The 18,274-nt window shown below is 47.0% G+C and overlaps 1 protein-coding gene across 3 annotated transcripts in view; it reads left to right on the top strand.

Moving 5' to 3' along the window:
• IMMT (inner membrane mitochondrial protein) overlaps nt 1-18,274 on the top strand; it is a 304,792-nt gene that overhangs the window by 223,295 nt on the left and 63,223 nt on the right. For all 3 annotated transcript variants that reach the window (XM_033951925.1, XM_033951916.1, XM_033951934.1), the window contains one exon: nt 14,333-14,556. In XM_033951925.1, the coding sequence (XP_033807816.1) occupies nt 14,333-14,556 (224 nt within the window). The remainder of the gene's footprint in view (nt 1-14,332; nt 14,557-18,274) is intronic.

Below are 18,274 nucleotides of genomic sequence, written 5' to 3'. Positions count from 1 at the left end.
TGCTTTAAATCCAACTCAGTCCTACTTTAGAATGTCCAATCCCTCCTTCTCAATGCCATAGAGCAGGCCTGCACAACTCCAGTCTTTGAGGGCTGAATCCAGTTGGGTTTTTGGGATTTCCCCAGTGAATTTGCATGAGATCTATTTGCCTGCAATGCTTCCTTTGTATGCATATTGATCTCATACATATTCATTTGGGAAATCCTGAAAACCTGGCCTGGCGAGGGCCGAAGTTGTGCAGGCCTGCCATAGAGGAAGTTCCTCCCTCTCGACACAACCAAGGATTTTACTCCCAATACTTCTTGGTCCCCAAAAAGACAGGAGGACTGCAACCAATCCTGGATCTCCAATCTCTCAACAAATGTCTTGTCAAAGAGAAGTTTCAAATTCTCTCTTTCGCCCTCCTTTATCCCCTATTGGCTCAGAACGAATGGCTATGCTCTCTGGACCTCAAGGAAGCCTACACACATATACTAATTCATCCGCTTTCAAATCAGTTGTTGTCACTACCAGTACAAAGTTCTTCCGTTCCGCCTGTCATCTTCTCCCAAAGTCTTCACGAAGTGCTTGATTGTAGTGGCAGCAGCCATCTGATCCCAGGGTCTTCAGGTGTTTCTTTATCTGGACGACTGGTTGATTAAGGCTTTATCGTCTCAGGAGGTGACACTGGTGATGACTCGCACCATATGTTTCCTTCAGACCTTGGGCTTTGAAACAATTTTCCAACCAACTCAACATCTTCAGTTCATTGGGGCTATTCTGGATACTACTCTCATGAAGGCATTTCTTCCTCCAGATCGACTAACTGCCTTGCTTCATATCTGTCAACAGATGTTTCAGCTTCAAACACTCTCTGCTAGATGCATGATGGTTCTCCTGGGCCACATGGCCTCCACGGTTCATGTCACCCCACTAGGCATATTGCACTAACCCCTCTACTGAAAAAGACCAACCTTAACCCCTCCATTCCCTCCAATTACTGTCCAATAGCAAATATCCCTCTCCTAACCAAGATGTTAGAATCCATCATATCCACTCAACTCTCATCCTACCTAGAAAGATTCTCTATTCTCCTACCCCACCAATTCGGCTTCAGACCCAACTTCAGCACCGAATCCCTATTAGCCTCACTAATCTCTAAGGTACAACAACTTCATTCTCGCAACAAATTTGCTGTACTTCTACAATTCAACCTCTCCGCAGCTTTCGACGTCGTCCATCATGATATCCTAATCTTCCAACTCTCTGAAATAGGCATAAGTTCCACAGTCCTAGACTGGTTCTCGAAATTACTACGCTTACGCTCCTACACCATAAACATAAACGGTACCTCACCCCCTCCCTGGAAGCCGATATGTGGAGTCCCACAAGGCTCACCCCTCTCTCCTATCCTTTTCAATATTTACATGTCCTCTTTGAAACTCCTTCATCTATCCCCCCTGGAAACTCTCTACACCTATGCTGACGATATCCTCATCCTCCTTGAGACCGACACTAACCTCGCTGAGAACATATTTGCATGTATAATGAACCTTCAATCCTGGGCACATTCTGTACAAATGAAATTGAATGAGCCCAAAACAAAACTACTTTGGCTCGGCCCAATATTAGGTCATTTACCCACCTCCATCCCATTATCTTCCGGCTCCACTCTTCAGCTTGAGTTTTCAAGCAAAGTCCTTGGCATCATCATAGACTCCTCTCTCTCCTTCAATGACCACCTCAACTTCTTGGTAAAAAAAATGCTTCTTTAGTCTTCATATGCTGAGGAAAGTGAGATCGTACTTTCATCATTCTCACTTCGTCGTCCTTGTTCAATCCACCATCCTCTCTAGACTGGATTATTGCAACTCCATCTATTTAAGCCTAATTTTTAAAAAACTCCATAGACTTCAGCTAATCCAGAACGCCGTGGCCAAGCTTTTTTTCGCTAAAGGCAAGTTTGATCACTCCTGTCTAAACGTCACTGGCTCCCAGTTCACTCCAGAGTCTTCTTTAAATGTGCCTGTTTAGCTTTCAAGATACTACATGGCATCCTCCCTCCCGTTATCCCACTCTTCTGGAACTCCTCTAACCCTAATTCCACTAGATCCTCCCAAAAACTGAAATTATCATTCCCCTCTGCAAAAGGTATATCCCGCATAGGAAAACTAGGAACATCCCTCCCCTTTAGAACCACAGAACTCTGGAACAACCTCACATCCCCGCTCAGAATTCCAAGCTCCCTCCAATCCTTCCGCAAACACCTGAAAACTTGGCTCTTTTCAAAAATCTAACACCTCCCGCTCTTTGGTACCCTGACCCTTTTTATCTTCCTAGCTCCTTTCCTATAACCCTTCATTGTAGCTCCTTTTCAACCTAACCCTGTAAACCGTGCCGAGTTCTACACTTGTGAAGATGGTGCGGTATACAAACCTAAGGTTTAGTTTAGTTTAGTTAGGCAGATTGCATCTTCGCACTCCTCAGTGAGCCCCCACTTCTCAGTGGTGTCAGGCGACAGATCCATTCTCACAGCATATCTCCGTAACCTCATCTCTTCTGCAGTCGCTCCACTGGTGGATGATCTCTTCCAATCTATCCAGAGGTCTTCTTTTCCATCTTCCTCCGTATCACCAGGTACTCATGACGTATGCAGGGTTACTGGACTTCGAAAGAATGTAAATTTCACATCAATTTGCTGGAGCTCAGAGCGATGTATTACGCGCTAAAAGCTTTTCAACATCTCCTGACCGACCAAGTTCTCCTTCACACGGACAATCAAGTAGCGATGTACTACATTAACAAACAAGGAGGCACAGGCTCTCTTCCCCTTTGTCAAGAGGCTCAAAAGATTTGGCTTTGGATGATTGCCAGCAATCTTTTTCTGAGAACAGTCTACATACAGGGCGAACAAAATTCCTTTGCAGACAACCTCAGCAGAATTCTCCAGCCTCATAAATAGACACTCAGCTCGACAATTCTTCAGTCCATCTTTGCACAATGGGGCACTCCTCAGGTGGACTTATTTGCAGCTCCCCACAACCACAAACTGCCTCGCTTCTGCTCCAGGCTTTACTCCTCACCGCCTGGAAGCAGATGTGTTTCTTCTGGATTGGACGTAAATGTTCCTCTATGCATTCCCTTCCACTCCTCTCATCCTGAAAACTCTTTTCAAACTCAAGCAGGAGTCAGCCACCATGATATTCATAGCTGCTCGGTAGGCCAGACAACATTGATTCTCCCTTCTACTTCAACTCTGCACCAGGGAACCCATACTTCTTCCAATATTTCCTACTCTGCTTACACAGAATCAAGGAGCTCTTCTTCATTCCAACCTGCAGTCATTACACCTGACAGCTCGTTATCTCTTAGGCTGACATCATTGTATCTCAGCCTGTCCGAACTAGTATTGATGCTTCCAGGAAACCGGTCACTTAACAGTGTTATCAACAAAAGTGGACTCAGTTTTTTCCTGGTGTCTCTGTCATCATCATCATGATCCAACTTCCTTGTCATTGGAAATGGTGCTGGATTATCTCCTTCATCTCTCTGATTCTAGTCTTAAATTTACATCTATCAGAGTCCATCTCGGCGCTATTACATCTTTTCACATGCCAGTCGAGGGAAAGCCTCTCACTGCTCATCCATTGGTCTTCAGATCCATGAAAGGGCTTTTCAATGTTAAACCACCTCTCAAGCCTCCACCTGTCATATGGGACCTTAATGTAGTTCTTTCCAGGTTGATGAAGCCACCATTTGAACCAGTGGCAACAGCTCATCTCAGATTTCTCACCTGGAAAGTACCATATTTTTCGCTCCATAAGACACACTTTTTTCCCCCAAAAAAGTGGGTGGAAAAAAGGGTGCGTCCTATGGAGCGAATACCCCCACCCCCGGCCGTTACCTTATTTTGACCACTGCCATTGCTCCTGGCTGCCATAAGTAGAGGAAGGGAAAGGCCAGGCAGGTACAGTGATTGCTCGCCACTGGCTCAGAAGCTGCAGTCATCTGCGGGCGTCGTTGACTCCTCACACGAGATTCATGGCTGCTTCGGAAGCCTTCTCTTTGATGTCATGACATCAGAGGGAACACTTCTGACACAGCTGCAGATTGTGTACGAGAAGCCGACGCCGACCGCGGATGACTGCAGCAAGGGAGCCGGCCAGAAAACTATCCGCTGGAGAGAGGCACAGAAGGGAGGGAGGGAGAAGCTGGGCTGCACAAAACTCCTTGTTGGGCCGCGAGTTGGACACTCCTGCTCTACAATCTTTCTTCAGATTACTTAATATCTCCTTTGAAGTCACCCATCACAATCACAGCTGTGGTTAAAGCAGTTATAGAACCATGTAAAATAGTCATAGCATTTCCTAGTGAAGACAAAATAATGATATTGTGCTTTATCCTAAGACAAGCAGGCAGCATATTCTCACTGATGGGTGATATCACCGATGGAGCCCCCAGTATGGACCACTTTAAAAGTGCATCACCATTTTAAGTCTTTGGAAAGTTTGCGATAGCCCGAACCGCACATGCGTGAGTGCCTTCCCGCCCGACATGGGCGCGCGGTTCCTCAGTTTCTTAGTTTCCATGGAGCTAAGAAGATGTGTTTATCAATGGCCGTTGAAATTTTTTTTTATTCACTGCCTTCTCGCGGATTTGTGACTTTCAGTCATACTTTTTCTTCTTCATTTTATTAGTTTTCTTTTCTCTAAAAAAAATTGAAAACATTTTTGTTTTTTCCCTGTCGTGGACTTGGCCCGGCGGGGCCTATTCGGCCACCTTGGCCTTTGACTTTAATTTAGCGGAGTTTGTCTTCCCGTCGATGTCCCAGCCACAGACAGGTTTTAAAAAGTGCAGATGCTGTGCTCGGCGCATATCAGTCACTGACTGCTTGGGGCCTGAGCACTGTCCAGAAACTTGCGCTCGGTGTTCATCTCTTCAGAAGAGAACTTTGAAGAACCACCTGATCCAACAAAAGTTGCTCTTTGGCATCGTGATGGAGGGAGACTCGACACCACTACCGACGACGGTACCGTCCAAGGCAGCATCGCATCAATCGACACAGACAGAACCATCGTCTGTGTTGCAGCCTACAGTGGGTAGGCCGGCTAAGAAGCCTTCCCCCAGCCCGTCTGGGCCTCAAGTCAAATCAGCAGTGAGTCAAGTCCTGCCAACCTCAAAGAGGCCCAAGAAGCGCTCTGGCTCTGATCTCAGTGAGTGCCTCGACATTGGCCTCCTCATCACCGGAGCATAGAGCTGCACCGAAGGTACCGGTGAAAAAGCCAACAGTACCGGTGCTTACTCTAAAGTAAAAAAATAGATAATTTGCTTAGGGAAGAGTTGAGTGAGCATTCCTGCCTGTGTCGACATCGACTCCCCCGGTGCCGGTCCGGTCTGAGCCATCGACACCGGTAGCACCTCCAACAGAGTCTCCATCGGTGCCCACACTTTCCATCAAGGATTCGGCACCGTCGACTAAACGACGTTGTTCCTCTTCGACACAGACATCACCTGAGTTGATTCCGGTGCGGTCTCGCAAGGCATTGCAGAAACTTAAGCATATTGATCCTTCGACACTGAGTGCTCTGCACCGAGCCTGATCTGTTCATGGTTCAGATCTGTGGGGGGACTCTGAGCAGGATCATCTTTTCTCTGAGGCTGAAGGCTCTTCAGATTGTGATTCTCCTGAACGTTCTTCCCAGAGGCTCCTGTCTTGTCTGAGAAGTCATCTTTCTCCAAGTTTCTTCGTGAGATGTCAGAGACTTTGTCTATCCTCTGGAACTGATTCCAAGCATTCCAAACAGTTCCTGGAGGTGTTGGATTACGATCAGCCATCCAAGAAACTACTCAAGCTTCCCCTCCATGACATCTTAAGGGGAACTTTTTTTTATAAAAATCTAGAAACATCACTTACCATCCCTGTGGCTCCTCGTAAGTTGTATTCTTTGTATAGAGTAGTCCCTATGCCTGGATTTGACAAGCCTGAACTTCTACACGAATCTCTCCTGGTGGAGTCAACCTTGAAGAAATCCTCGGGGGCTAGTGTGTATGCCTTGGTACCTCCTGGCAGAGAGGGCAAGGCCATGGACCATTTTGGCAAACACCTGTATCAGAATGCCATGCTGGCCAACCAGTCTAGCAACTAAAATTTTCATTTTTCTTTCTACCTTAAACGTTTACTGAAACAAGTATCCACTTTTCAGAAATACCTTTTAGAATGTAAGCTTCCTGCTTTTCAACACTATATTTCTGACTTGTTCCAACTCAGAAAATACATGGTCCATTCCACATATGATACATTTGAACTTACCACTTGTGCTCGGCCATGTCAGTAGCCATGAGACATCTGGCCTGGCTTCGTGTTTCTGAGCTGGATGTGAACCACCATGACAGGCTTGCTAATGCTCCTTGTTTGGAAGATGAACTTTTTGGTCCCTCCATGGACATGGCTACCCAGAAGTTATCAGCTCATGAGACCAGATGGGACACCCTGATCAAGCCTAAGAAGAAGCCTACACCTCTCGTCCTTTCCGGCCAGCTTCTTCTTACCAGAGACGGTTTGCTGCTAAACCTGCTCCTCCTCCTCAATCTCAACCAAGGAGACAGAAACAGCAACCATGTCAACAACAACAAAAACCACAGGCTGCTCCCCAAAAACCTACACAGCCTTTTTGATTTGTTTCTTTAGAGCATAGCCAATGTCAACATCTTACAGTCCTTGCCATCAGAGGCCGTCTCCAGTTTTTCATCGCTCACTGGGAACTCAAAACATCAGACCTCTGTGTCCTCACCATCATTCGTCAGGGTTATACTCTCCATTTTCACACCCTGCCTCCAGACCATCCTCCAAAAGAGTCTGTTTTGGACCCTGCATAGTCCTCCCTTCTCCAGGAGGTTCAATCCCTTCTCCTGCTAAATGCCATTGAGGAAGTTCCCCTCTCTCAGCAGAATCAGGGATTCTATTCCTGTTACTTCTTAGTTTCAAAGAAGACAGGAGGACTGTGACCCATTCTGGATCTCAGAGCTCTCAACAAATTTATAGTCAAGGAGAAATTTCAGATGCTTTCCCTTGCCTTGCTTTATCCGCTCCTCAATCAGAACGACTGGCTATGCTCTCTGGATCTAAAGGAAGCTTACACATATATTCCAATTCATCCCTCTTGGCGAGAAGGAGAATTATAAGTCCTCGAGCATGCGCAGATGCATGCTCAAGGCAGGCAGAAGCCAGAAGATCTTCTAGGCACTGGCACGATCTGTGCCTGCGTGCCGGTGCCAGACGGGGTGGGGGTAAGTTTAAGTTGTGCGGGGGGGGGGGGGCGTGCTGGTTGGAGCGAGGGGGCCTTTGCGAGCGGGGGGGGGGGGGGGGATGCCGGTTATCGGGGGGGGAGGGGGGGAACGTATCAAAGCGAGTTTCCATTATTTCCTATGGGGAAACTCGCTGTTGATAAACGAGCATTTTGGATTACGAGCATGCTCCTGGAACGGATTATGCTCGTAATCCAAGGTACCACTGTACCTTCATTTTCAACTTCAACTTCATTAACGTTACTACCAGTACAAGGTACTTCCATTCGGCCTGGCATCTTCTCCCAGAGTATTCACGAAGTGCCTGGTTGTAGTGGCTGCATCTCTCTGATCACACGTCTTCCAAGTCTTTCCTTACCTGGGCAACTGGTTGATCAACGCTGTATTCTCTTAGGAAGTGGTCCAAGCAACATTTCAGACCATTTCTTTCCTTCTGATGTTGGGATTTGAAGTCAGCTTTCCCAGATCACATCTCATTCCGACTCAACATCTTCAGTTCATTGGAGCTAGCCTAGACACCACTCTTATGAGGGCGTTTCTTCCTCAAGATCGCCTTCAGGCTCTCATCCGTCTTTGTCAGCAACTGCTTCCTCTTTAGTCCATCTGTGTCAGGCACATGATGGTTCTTCTAGGCCACATGGCTTCCACTGTGCATGTCACTCTACTAGCACGACTCCACCTTCATACCCTCAATGGACTCTTGCATCTCAGTGGTCTCAAGCGACGGATCAGTCTTTCACAGCATATCTTTGTAACATCATCTCTTCTGCAGTTGCTTCAATGGTAGATGACCTCCTCCAATCTATCCAGAGGTCTCCTTTTTCACTGACCTCCTTATCACAAGGTCATCATGACAGATGCATCCCCTTATGTGTGGGGGGCACATATGGGCAATCTCCAGATTCAAGGTCTTTGGATTGCCTAGGAATGGAACTTTCACATCAGTTTCCTGGAGCTCAGAGCAATGTTTTATGCCCTCAAGGCCTTCCATCATCTCTGCCCCCAAGTCCTCCTCCTTTGCACAGACAATCAAGTAGCAATGTTCTATATAAACAAGCAAGGAGGAACGGGCTCTCTCCTGTTATGCTGGGACTTGGGCGACAGCTCATAACATTTTCTTAAAGGCGGTCTACATTCAAGGGGAGAAAAATTCCTTAGCAGACAACCTCAGAAGAATTCTTCAGCCTCATGAATGGACTCTCCACTCTTGTCACTCTCCAGTCCATGTTTGCTCAATGGGGAATGCCACAAGTGGACTTGTTTGTGGCTCCTCAAAATTACCAGTTGCCCGAGTTTTGCTCCAGACTTTACTCTTCTCTCCGTCTGGAAGCCGATGCCTTTCTCCTGGACTGTTTCTTTATGCATTCCCTCCAATTCCTCTCATGTTGAGGACTCTGTTCAAACTCAAACGAGAGGCAGCCACCATGATCCTCATTGCTCCACGGTGGCCCAGGCAGCATTGGGTTCTGCCTTCTATTTCAACTCAGCTACAAGTAAACAATACCTCTTCCAGTTTTTCCTACTCTGCTTACTTAGCGGCAGAAATCGCTTCTACATCCCAACCTGCAATCATTACACTTGACAGCTTGGTTTCTCTCGGGCTAAATCCATCCGACCTACATCTCTCTCAGCCTGTTCGACATATTATTGATGCCTCCAGGAAACCAGCCACTCAGCAATGTTATCAACAGAAGTGGACTAGGTTTTTTTTTTTGTTTGGTTTTTTTTCTTTATATCTTCTTCATCATCATGATCCAACTTCCTTGGCAGTGGACTTGGTGTTGGATTATCTACTTCACCTATTTGACTCTGGTCTCAAGTCCACATCTATCAGAGTCCATCTCAGTGCTATTACCGCTTTTCACATTCCAGTCAAGGGAAAACCTCTTACTGCTCATCCTTTGGTCTCCAGATTCATGAAAGGACTTTTTAATCTTAAATCACCTCTCAAGCCTCCGCCTGTCATCTGGGACATAACATAAGCATAGCTTCTGCCGTGTCAGACCATAGGTCCATCATGCCCAGCAGTCCGCTCCCGCTGCAGCCCTCCAGGTCAATGACCTGTAAGTGATCATCTTCTTAAAACATTTTGTCCTGTATAGTATCCCTCTAATTATACCCTTCAGTCCCCTTTTCCTCCAGGAAGTTGTCCAATCCCTTTTTGAAACCCAAAATCGTACTCTGCTCTACCACCTCCTCTGGAAGCGCATTCCAGGTGTCCACTACCCTCTGAGTGAAGAAGAACTTCCTAGCATTTGTTCTGAATATGTCTCCCTTAAATTTTTTTGAGTGCCTTCTTGTTTTCGTTGCCCCCGCCATTAATGTGGTTCTTTCCAGTTTGATGAAGCGACCATTTGAACCAGTGGCCACAGCTCATCTCAAGTTTCTTACCTGGAAAATTGTCTTCCTTATTGCTCTCACCTCTGCCAGGAGGGTCAGTGAATTAGAAGTGTTGGTGGCAGATCCACCCCTCACAGTTGTTTCATCATAACAAAGTGGTTCTGCGCACACATCCAAAGTTTCTTCCGAAAGTTGTCACTGAATTTCATCTCAATCAGTCAATTATTCTGCCAGTATTTTTTCCTAAGCCTCATTCTCGTGCAGGAGAAAACCGCTTTGCATATTTTGGACTGTAAACGTGATTTGGCCTATTACATCGACAAGACAAGCCTCATTGTACTTCTCCCCAACTGTTCATCTCATTTGATCCAAACAAATTGGGGCATCCTGTTTCCAAGAGGATGATTTCCAACTGTCTGGCTGCCTGTATCATTTTGTTATGCTCAGACTGGACTGGCACTGGAGAGTTGTGTCACAGCCCACAAAATTTGAGCTATGGCAACATCTGTAGCTTTCCTCAGATCTACTTTCATTGAGGAAATCTGTAAAGCTGCCACCTGGTCCTCAGTTCATACATTCACTTCTCACTATTGTCTGGAGTCTTTCTCCAGACGGGATAGGCACTTCGGCCAATGTGTATTACAAAATTTATTCTTCTAAAGGCCAACACTTCCACCATCCCATTCTTGTTAGCTTGGAGGTCACTCATCAGTGAGAATATGCTGCGTGCTAGTCCTGGGGTAAAGCACAGTTACTTACCGTAACAGGTACAGTAGACAGATATTCTCACAACCCACCCACCTCCCTGGATTGGCTTCTTAGCTGGCTTATCTTAACTGAGGGACCGCGGGCCCACGTCCTGCGGGAAGGCACTCACGCATGCGCGGTTTGGGCTATCGTGAACTTTCTAAAGACTTAAAGTGGCGATGCACTTTTAAAGTGGTCTGTACAAGGGCTCCATCGGTGACATCACCCATCAGTGAGAATATCTGCCTGCTGTCCTTGGATAACACCTGTTACGGTAATAACTGTGCTTTACCAGTAGGGGAATTATCAAACACAGCCAAGAAACTATACCCACACCAGTGGTAGTAGATGAAATGGTACTCAGTGGAAGTTCTGCTTCCATTTTTGCCTGGTCCTGGGCAGTTTCATTCACAGCAGATACCTCTGGTAACATCAACTCTATTTGAAAATCCACTTCCTTAAGCCAGCAGTGCTCTCTGATGCTGAGATTCTTCTGGATCTGAGCACACTGGAGTAGAGGCAGAGCAGTACACTGATTGGGACTTAGCGTAGTATCAGTGTCTGAAAAAGTTGATGTTTCCTTTAATTCAAAGCCAGACTTTACCAGCATATCTCCAATGGAATGGGTGAGGATCTTGAGTATATTTTGCTTGCCAATAAGGGGAGGAAATCTGGAATTCAATGGGGGAAAGTCCCTGGTCATCCCCTTATGCCTCTACTTAGATGTAGTAAAAGAACTAGACATGGAACAACACTCCATTGTGTTGCCCTTCAAGCAGCCATCTTGGATCTTCGCTCAAAAGTTAACTAAATTGTAAAGAAATATTAAGATAAAATTGGCAGGAGAAGATTTTGGAGGAGAAGGCTATTGGTAACTTAATGTAATGTATGTATTGTAATTTTGACTTGTTCCTGTGTTCATATTTTGTGCACTGTTTAGTGTACCAAGTATAAATATTAGTGAAGCTTCATTGCATTAGATAGCTCTGCTGTTTCAGTTTATTTAATGATGTTTAAATGTAACAATTTTGTTTTAAGTGTCTTTGGTTGTACTAAATTTTAGTCTTGTTAGGTTTATGGAAACCTTTAAAAGAGATTTGTGCTGAATTATAGATTAGAGTCTAATCTAGATTAGAATTATAGATTAGAGTCTATGAGCGTCGAGAGCAGCGCTGGGCATTTAGCGCAGTTCCCTGCGCTAAAAACTGCTATTGTGGTTTAATAAAAAGGATGGGGGGTATATTTGTCTATTTTTGTATGGTTGTTACTGAGGTGACAATGCATAGAAACATAGAAATAGACGGCAGATAAGGGCCCACGGCCCATCTAGTCTGCCCACCTTAATGTCCCTCCCCTACCTTTGCCCTGTGAATAGATCCCATGTGCCGATCCCATTTGGCCTTAAAATCAGGCACGCTGCTGGCCTCAATCACCTGTAGTGGAAGACTATTCCAGCGATCAACCACTCTTTCAGTGAAAAAGAATTTCCTGGTGTCACCTCGTAGTTTCCCGCCCCTGATTTTCAACGGATGCCCTCTTGTTGTCGTGGGACCCTTGAAAAAGAAGATATCTTCCTCTGCCTCGATGCGGCCCGTAAGATACTTGAACGTCTCGATCATGTCCCCCCTCTCTCTGCGCTCCTCGAGCGAGTATAGCTGTAATTTGTCAAGCCGTTTTTCGTATGGTAGATCCTTGAGTCCCGAGACCATCCGGGTGGCCATTCTTTGCACCGACTCCAGTCTCAGCACATCCTTGCGATAATGCGGCCTCCAGAATTGCACACAGTATTCCAGGTGGGGCCTCACCATGGATCTATACAATGGCATAATGACTTCCGCCTTACGACTGACGAAACCCATTCGTATGCAGCCCATGATTTGTCTTGCCTTGGACGAAGCCTGCTCCACTTGATTGGCAGACTTCATGTCCTCACTGACGATTACCCCCAAGTCTCGTTCTGCTACCATTTTTGCTAGGATCTCGCCATTAAGGGTATAAGACTTGCATGGATTCTGGCTGCCCAGGTGCATAACTTTTCATTTTTTGGCATTGAAGTTGAGTTGCCATGTCCTAGACCATCGCTCCAGTAGGAGTAGGTCGTGCATCATGTTGTCGGGCACTGAATTTTCGTCTGTTGTGCATTTGCCCACTACATTACTCAGTTTGGCGTCATCGGCGAATAATGTTATTTTACCTCGAAGCCCTTCTGCCAAGTCTCTTATAAAGATGTTGAATAGGATTGGGCCCAAGACTGAGCCCTGTGGTACTCCACTAATCACCTCCGTCATTTCGGAGGGGGTGCCGTTCACCACCACCCTTTGGAGCCTACCTCCAAGCCAGCTCCCAACCCATTTCGTCAATGTGTCACCTAATCCTATAGAACTCATCTTGCTCAGTAACCTACGGTGTGGTACGCTATCAAATGCTTTGCTAAAGTCCAGGTACACGATGTCCAGGGACTCCCCAATATCCAGCTTCCCCGTTACCCAGTCAAAGAAGCTGATCAGGTTGGATTGGCAGGATCTCCCCTTAGTAAATCCATGTTGTCAGGGATCCCGTAGATTCTCCTCATCCAGGATCTTATCTAAATGGTGTTTGATTAGAGTTTCCATTAGTTTGCTCACTATCACTGGTCTGTAGTTTGCTGTCTCCATCTTTGAGCCTTTCTTGTGGAGTGGAATGACGTTAGCCGTCCTCCAGTCCAACGGGACGCTGCCTGTACTAAGGGAGAGGTTGAAGATTGCGGACAGTGGCTCCGCCAAGACATCACTCAGCTCCCTAAGCACCCTGGGGTCATCTGCCTTGACCTCTTTGAAAAAAACCCAGAATAGGAATGATAATTAACATTTTCTCAGCGTATAGTGTGCTTTGTGTTTTTTAATTTTATTGTTGGTAGATTATTTTGACTTGGTCATTTTAAAGTAGCTTGGAAGCCCAAAAAGTTTGGGCACCTCTGAGCTAGAGCGTTGAAGCTGTGTATTTCTATTTTATCCCCCCTTTTACAAAACTGTGGAGCGTTTTTTAGCGCCAGCCGTGGTGGTAGCAGCTCTGATGCTCAGAATTCTATGAGCGTCAGGGCTGTTACCACTGTGGCTAAAATCCACACTACAGTTTTGTAAAAGGGTGAGGGGTTAGTTTGTGATGACATATTCCATACTAGGCGAAGGTGTTTTCTGTGTTCTGTGTGTTCGAAAGACATGGTTTTCTGTTAGGATTGACGGTGTAGGATTGATCTGTGCTGGTCTGGCTTGTTTAGTTTTACAATGGGTGTATTGATGTACTGCTCACTGCAATATGTAAGATGCTGCCTTTTCCTAGGAACTCATGTGTGACGTGTGGTTTGTTACTAAAAATCATGTTTTTCTTACAGATGGGGGGGGAGGGGGGTGCCAAAAAATGATGGGCCCCGGGTGTTACATATGCTAGGTACGCCACTGTATGTAAAGATACCAGAAAGCTGGCGTAGCAAAAACTTTAAGTAAATTGTTATTCTTCTAAGCTTTGAGTATTTAACCCTCCCACAATCTCACGGGCACTCGTTTCAAGTTTATTGAGATTTTGATTTAAACGCAATATCAAATATTTTCAATGCATATAACAAAAATAAATTTGGGGAAATAAATAAAACCATTTGAACAATAAACATTCAAACATATCCATAGAAGATTAAAATTACATAAGGAGTACAAGGATAAACTACATTTGTTTAAAAATGCGTCCTCCGCGCCTGCTCATAAATTTGTGGAGTATGTAACTTGTCTCTCATGCATATTTTTTTTTGCACACACCTCATCAATCCTTAGAGGAAACATTGGATTAGACCCATTTATTTTCTTTTCAAAGAAAGCAAGCTTACAACTTAGAAAATGGTAGTGCATGCATGGTTTTACTGAACATTTCATACTCATCGTTGGATAGATAGATAAAACTTTTTTCATTTTATTTGTCCTGCTCTTTCTAGCTGGCCAGCTGACTACAGATGACTTGAATTCCCTCATTGCCCATGCACATCGACGAATTGATCAGTTAAACAAGGAACTTGCAGAACAGCGAGTACGAGAAAAGCAGCACATTGATATAGCCCTGAAAAATCAAAAACTGGAGGATAAAAAGGCACTGGAGACTGCTGTGGCTAAAGCTCTAGAACACTACAGATCAGAAATTGGCTTGGAGCAGGACAAAAAGGTACAGCAGGAAAACTCCAGCTGAGTTGCATAGTTACTAATAAAGGATTTCTTTTTCAAAGCTGCTGTAGAGATTTAATGGGCATCGGAGCGGCAGCCACTACCACAGCTTTGTAAAAAGGGGGGGGGAGACTTTTAAAGTTTCTTTTTATTGCTTTCCTGTGCAAAATGTAGTCTTTCAGATTGCTTCTCTGAGATTACACTGTTTTTTTTGTCATCCTTTAGTTATATATTTACTTGATAAAAGTCATTATTCTGCACACTTGTTTAATGCAGGGGGGTCAAGTGAAAATTAAGGTTCAGGATATGTCCTTTCTGTATCTAATGTGATCAGCCATTATTGTAATGGTGTTAACAGATTACAGTGGTGCCTCGCATAACGGACGCCTCGCACAGCGAACGCTGCGCACAACGAACTTTATGTCTTGATCCGTACAACGAACTTCGTTTCACACAACGAAGTCGCCCGAGCTGCATCCTTCCGCGCAGGCACTGCGCTTAACTGCCCTCTCTCCGCCTGGTTCCCTCTTGCCCCCCCGACTCCCCGACACGATCGGGGCAAGAGGGAGCTCAAGCCCTCTTGCCCCCCCCCGACTCCCCGACACGATCGGGGCAAAAGGGAGCCCAAGCCCTCTTGCCCCGCCGATTCCCCGACACGATCGGGGCAAGAGGGAGCTCAAGCCCTCTTGCCCCCCCCGACTCCCCGACACGATCGGGGCAAGAGGGAGCTCAAGCCCTCTTGCCCCCCCGACTCCCCGACACGATCGGGGCAAAAGGGAGCCCAAGCCCTCTTGCCCCGCCGATTCCCCGACACGATTAGGGCAAAAGGGAGCTCAAGCCCTCTTGCCCCCCCGACTCCCCGACACGATCGGGGCAAAAGGGAGCCCAAGCCCTCTTGCCCCGCCGATTCCCCAACTCCCCGACAATATCGGGCCAGGAGGGAGCCCAAGTCCTCCTGGCCACGGCGACCCCCTAACCCCACCCTGCACTACATTACGGGCAGGAGGGATCCCAGGCCCTCCTGCCCTCGACGCAAACCCCCCCTCCCCCCAACGACCGCCCCCCCCCCCAAGAACCTCCGACCGCCCCCCCAGCCGACCCGCGACCCCCCTGGCCGACCCCCACGACACCCCCAACCCCCTTCCCCGTACCTTTCTGTAGTTGGCCGGACAGACGGGAGCCAAACCCGCCTGTCCGGCAGGCAGCCATCGACGGAATGAGGCCGGATTGGCCCATCCGTCCCAAAGCTCCGCCTACTGGTGGGGCCTAAGGCGCCTGGGCCAATCAGAATAGGCCCGGGAGCCTTAGGTCCCTCCTGGGGGCGGGGCCTGAGGCACATGGGCCCAACCCGACCATGTGCCTCAGGCCCTGCCCCCAGGAGGGACCTAAGGCTCCCGGGCCTATTCTGATTGGCCCAGGCGCCTTAGGCCCCACCAGTAGGCGGAGCTTTGGGACGGATGGGCCAATCCGGCCTCATTCCGTCGATGGCTGCCTGCCGGACAGGCGGGTTTGGCTCCTGTCTGTCCGGCCAACTACAGAAAGGTACGGGGAAGGGGGTTGGGGGTGTCGTGGGGGTCGGCCAGGGGGGTCGCGGGTCGGCTGGGGGGGCGGTCGGAGGTTCTTGGGGGGGGGCGGTCGTTGGGGGGAGGGGGGGTTTGCGTCGAGGGCAGGAGGGCCTGGGATCCCTCCTGCCCGTAATGTAGTGCAGGGTGGGGTTAGGGGGTCGCCGTGGCCAGGAGGACTTGGGCTCCCTCCTGGCCCGATATTGTCGGGGAGTTGGGGAATCGGCGGGGCAAGAGGGCTTGGGCTCCCTTTTGCCCCGATCGTGTCGGGGAGTCGGGGGGGCAAGAGGGCTTGAGCTCCCTTTTGCCCCGATCGTGTCGGGGAGTCGGGGGGGCAAGAGGGCTTGAGCTCCCTCTTGCCCCGATCGTGTCGGGGAGTCGGGGGGGCAAGAGGGCTTGAGCTCCCTCTTGCCCCGATCGTGTCGGGGAGTCGGGGGGGGGGCAAGAGGGCTTGAGCTCCCTCTTGCCCCGATCGTGTCGGGGAGTCGGGGGGGCAAGAGGGCTTGAGCTCCCTCTTGCCCCGATCGTGTCGGGGGTGCCAGGGACTACACGGAGTCACCCACCGTACCACCCGATTCGGGTAAGCGCAGGTATCGGTGGGTGGCTTATTTGCGGGGGGGGTGCCTTATTTTACATTTTTTTCTAAAAAGGGGGGGCTGTCTTATTTGATGGCCCTGCCTTATCATCGGGGAAACACGGTAGAAAAAAAAAAAAATGAACAGTTAAGTCCCAGTTTTTGCCGCTGAGACTCTGCCCTCTCACTGTAAAATTAGACTCTACTTAGTCTGTCTTTAAATTTAAAAAATGTGTGTTGTTTTAAAAAACAATTATGTTTTTAGATGTATCTAAATAAAAATAATAACCAAAAATTTATCTTTTTTTATGTCATCTTAGCATATTTTATGCTACAGAACGAATTATTTTTTTTTACATGTATTGTTATGGGAAAACGCGTTTCACACAACGAACGTTTCACATAACAAACTTGCTCCTGGAACGGATTAAGTTCGTTGTGTGAGGCACCACTGTATTTGACATTGTTGCTCAGAAATGAACACATCCTAAGCTCTGCATTTTGGTTGCACTATGTAGCAACATTGTATGTAAAATTGTAACCATTAAATTATGTGAAAATACTAGGGAAAAATAAAAAGGTATATTGAGAAATGGCAGACAAGCTATCGCTCGTGGTAGGGAGAAAACTACAATCAAAATGGATGTCCTACCTAGGTTTTTATATTTGTTCCGGGTCTAAAAGATGAAATTCCTAAAGGGGTGCTAATTAAACTGATTTAATATTTTTTTGCACTTTAAGTGGTAGTGCAGAAGGTAATTTTTTGAAAGAAGGAAGGAGGAGGACTAATGTTCCCAAACATTAGATACTATTTGCTTTCTTAGGCTTCCGCAGCTGGCATTATGTTTGTTGCCGTTATCCAAGTCTTGCCATGTCTGGATATGTAGAACTGATGTTTCAGCCATCATGCTGTGGCCTTCTTCAGGGTGTACTGTGAGGTCTTCAGTTTGTCTTTACATTATATATAGTGGGTCATCCAACCTGATTGGCTGGGGTTTGAGGTAAATGAGGCAGGAAAGTCCATTGGTCATGAATTTTGGTGGAAAAGTTTGTTGGTCAAGGCCAACTGACATTCCTGCCTCATTCACCTCAAGCTCCAGCCAATCAGGTTGGAGGACCCACTATATATAAAGACAAACTGAAGATCTCACAGCATACTCTGAAGAAGGCCACAGTATGATGGCTGAAATTTCATTTCTGCTTAACCAGACGTGGCAAGACCCTGACAACTGTAACAATCATTAGATACTATTATCTGGATGCCCTGTTGAAACATGTATGTTAAACTGGATCTTAGGAGGGGAGAACTTAGGAGTGATCATTAGTGAAGACATGAAAACTGCCAATCAAGTGGAGAAAGCTTCATCCAAGGCTAGACAAATGATGGGTTGTATCTGTAGAAGTTTCGTCAGCCGGAAGCCTGAAGTCATAATGCCGTTGTACAGATCCATGGTGAGACCTCATCTGGAATATTGTGTACAATTCTGGAGGCCACATTACCAAAAAGATGTGCAGAGAGCTGAATCGGTTCAGCGAATGGCCACCAGGATGGTCTCAGGACTCTGAGGAAAGGCTGAGTAAAT

This window comes from Geotrypetes seraphini, chromosome 1, assembly GCF_902459505.1.
Source record: "Geotrypetes seraphini chromosome 1, aGeoSer1.1, whole genome shotgun sequence".
NCBI lineage: Eukaryota > Metazoa > Chordata > Amphibia > Gymnophiona > Dermophiidae > Geotrypetes > Geotrypetes seraphini.
Note: the sequence above shows the minus strand (reverse complement) of the source record. Positions and strands in the feature narration are given on the sequence as shown.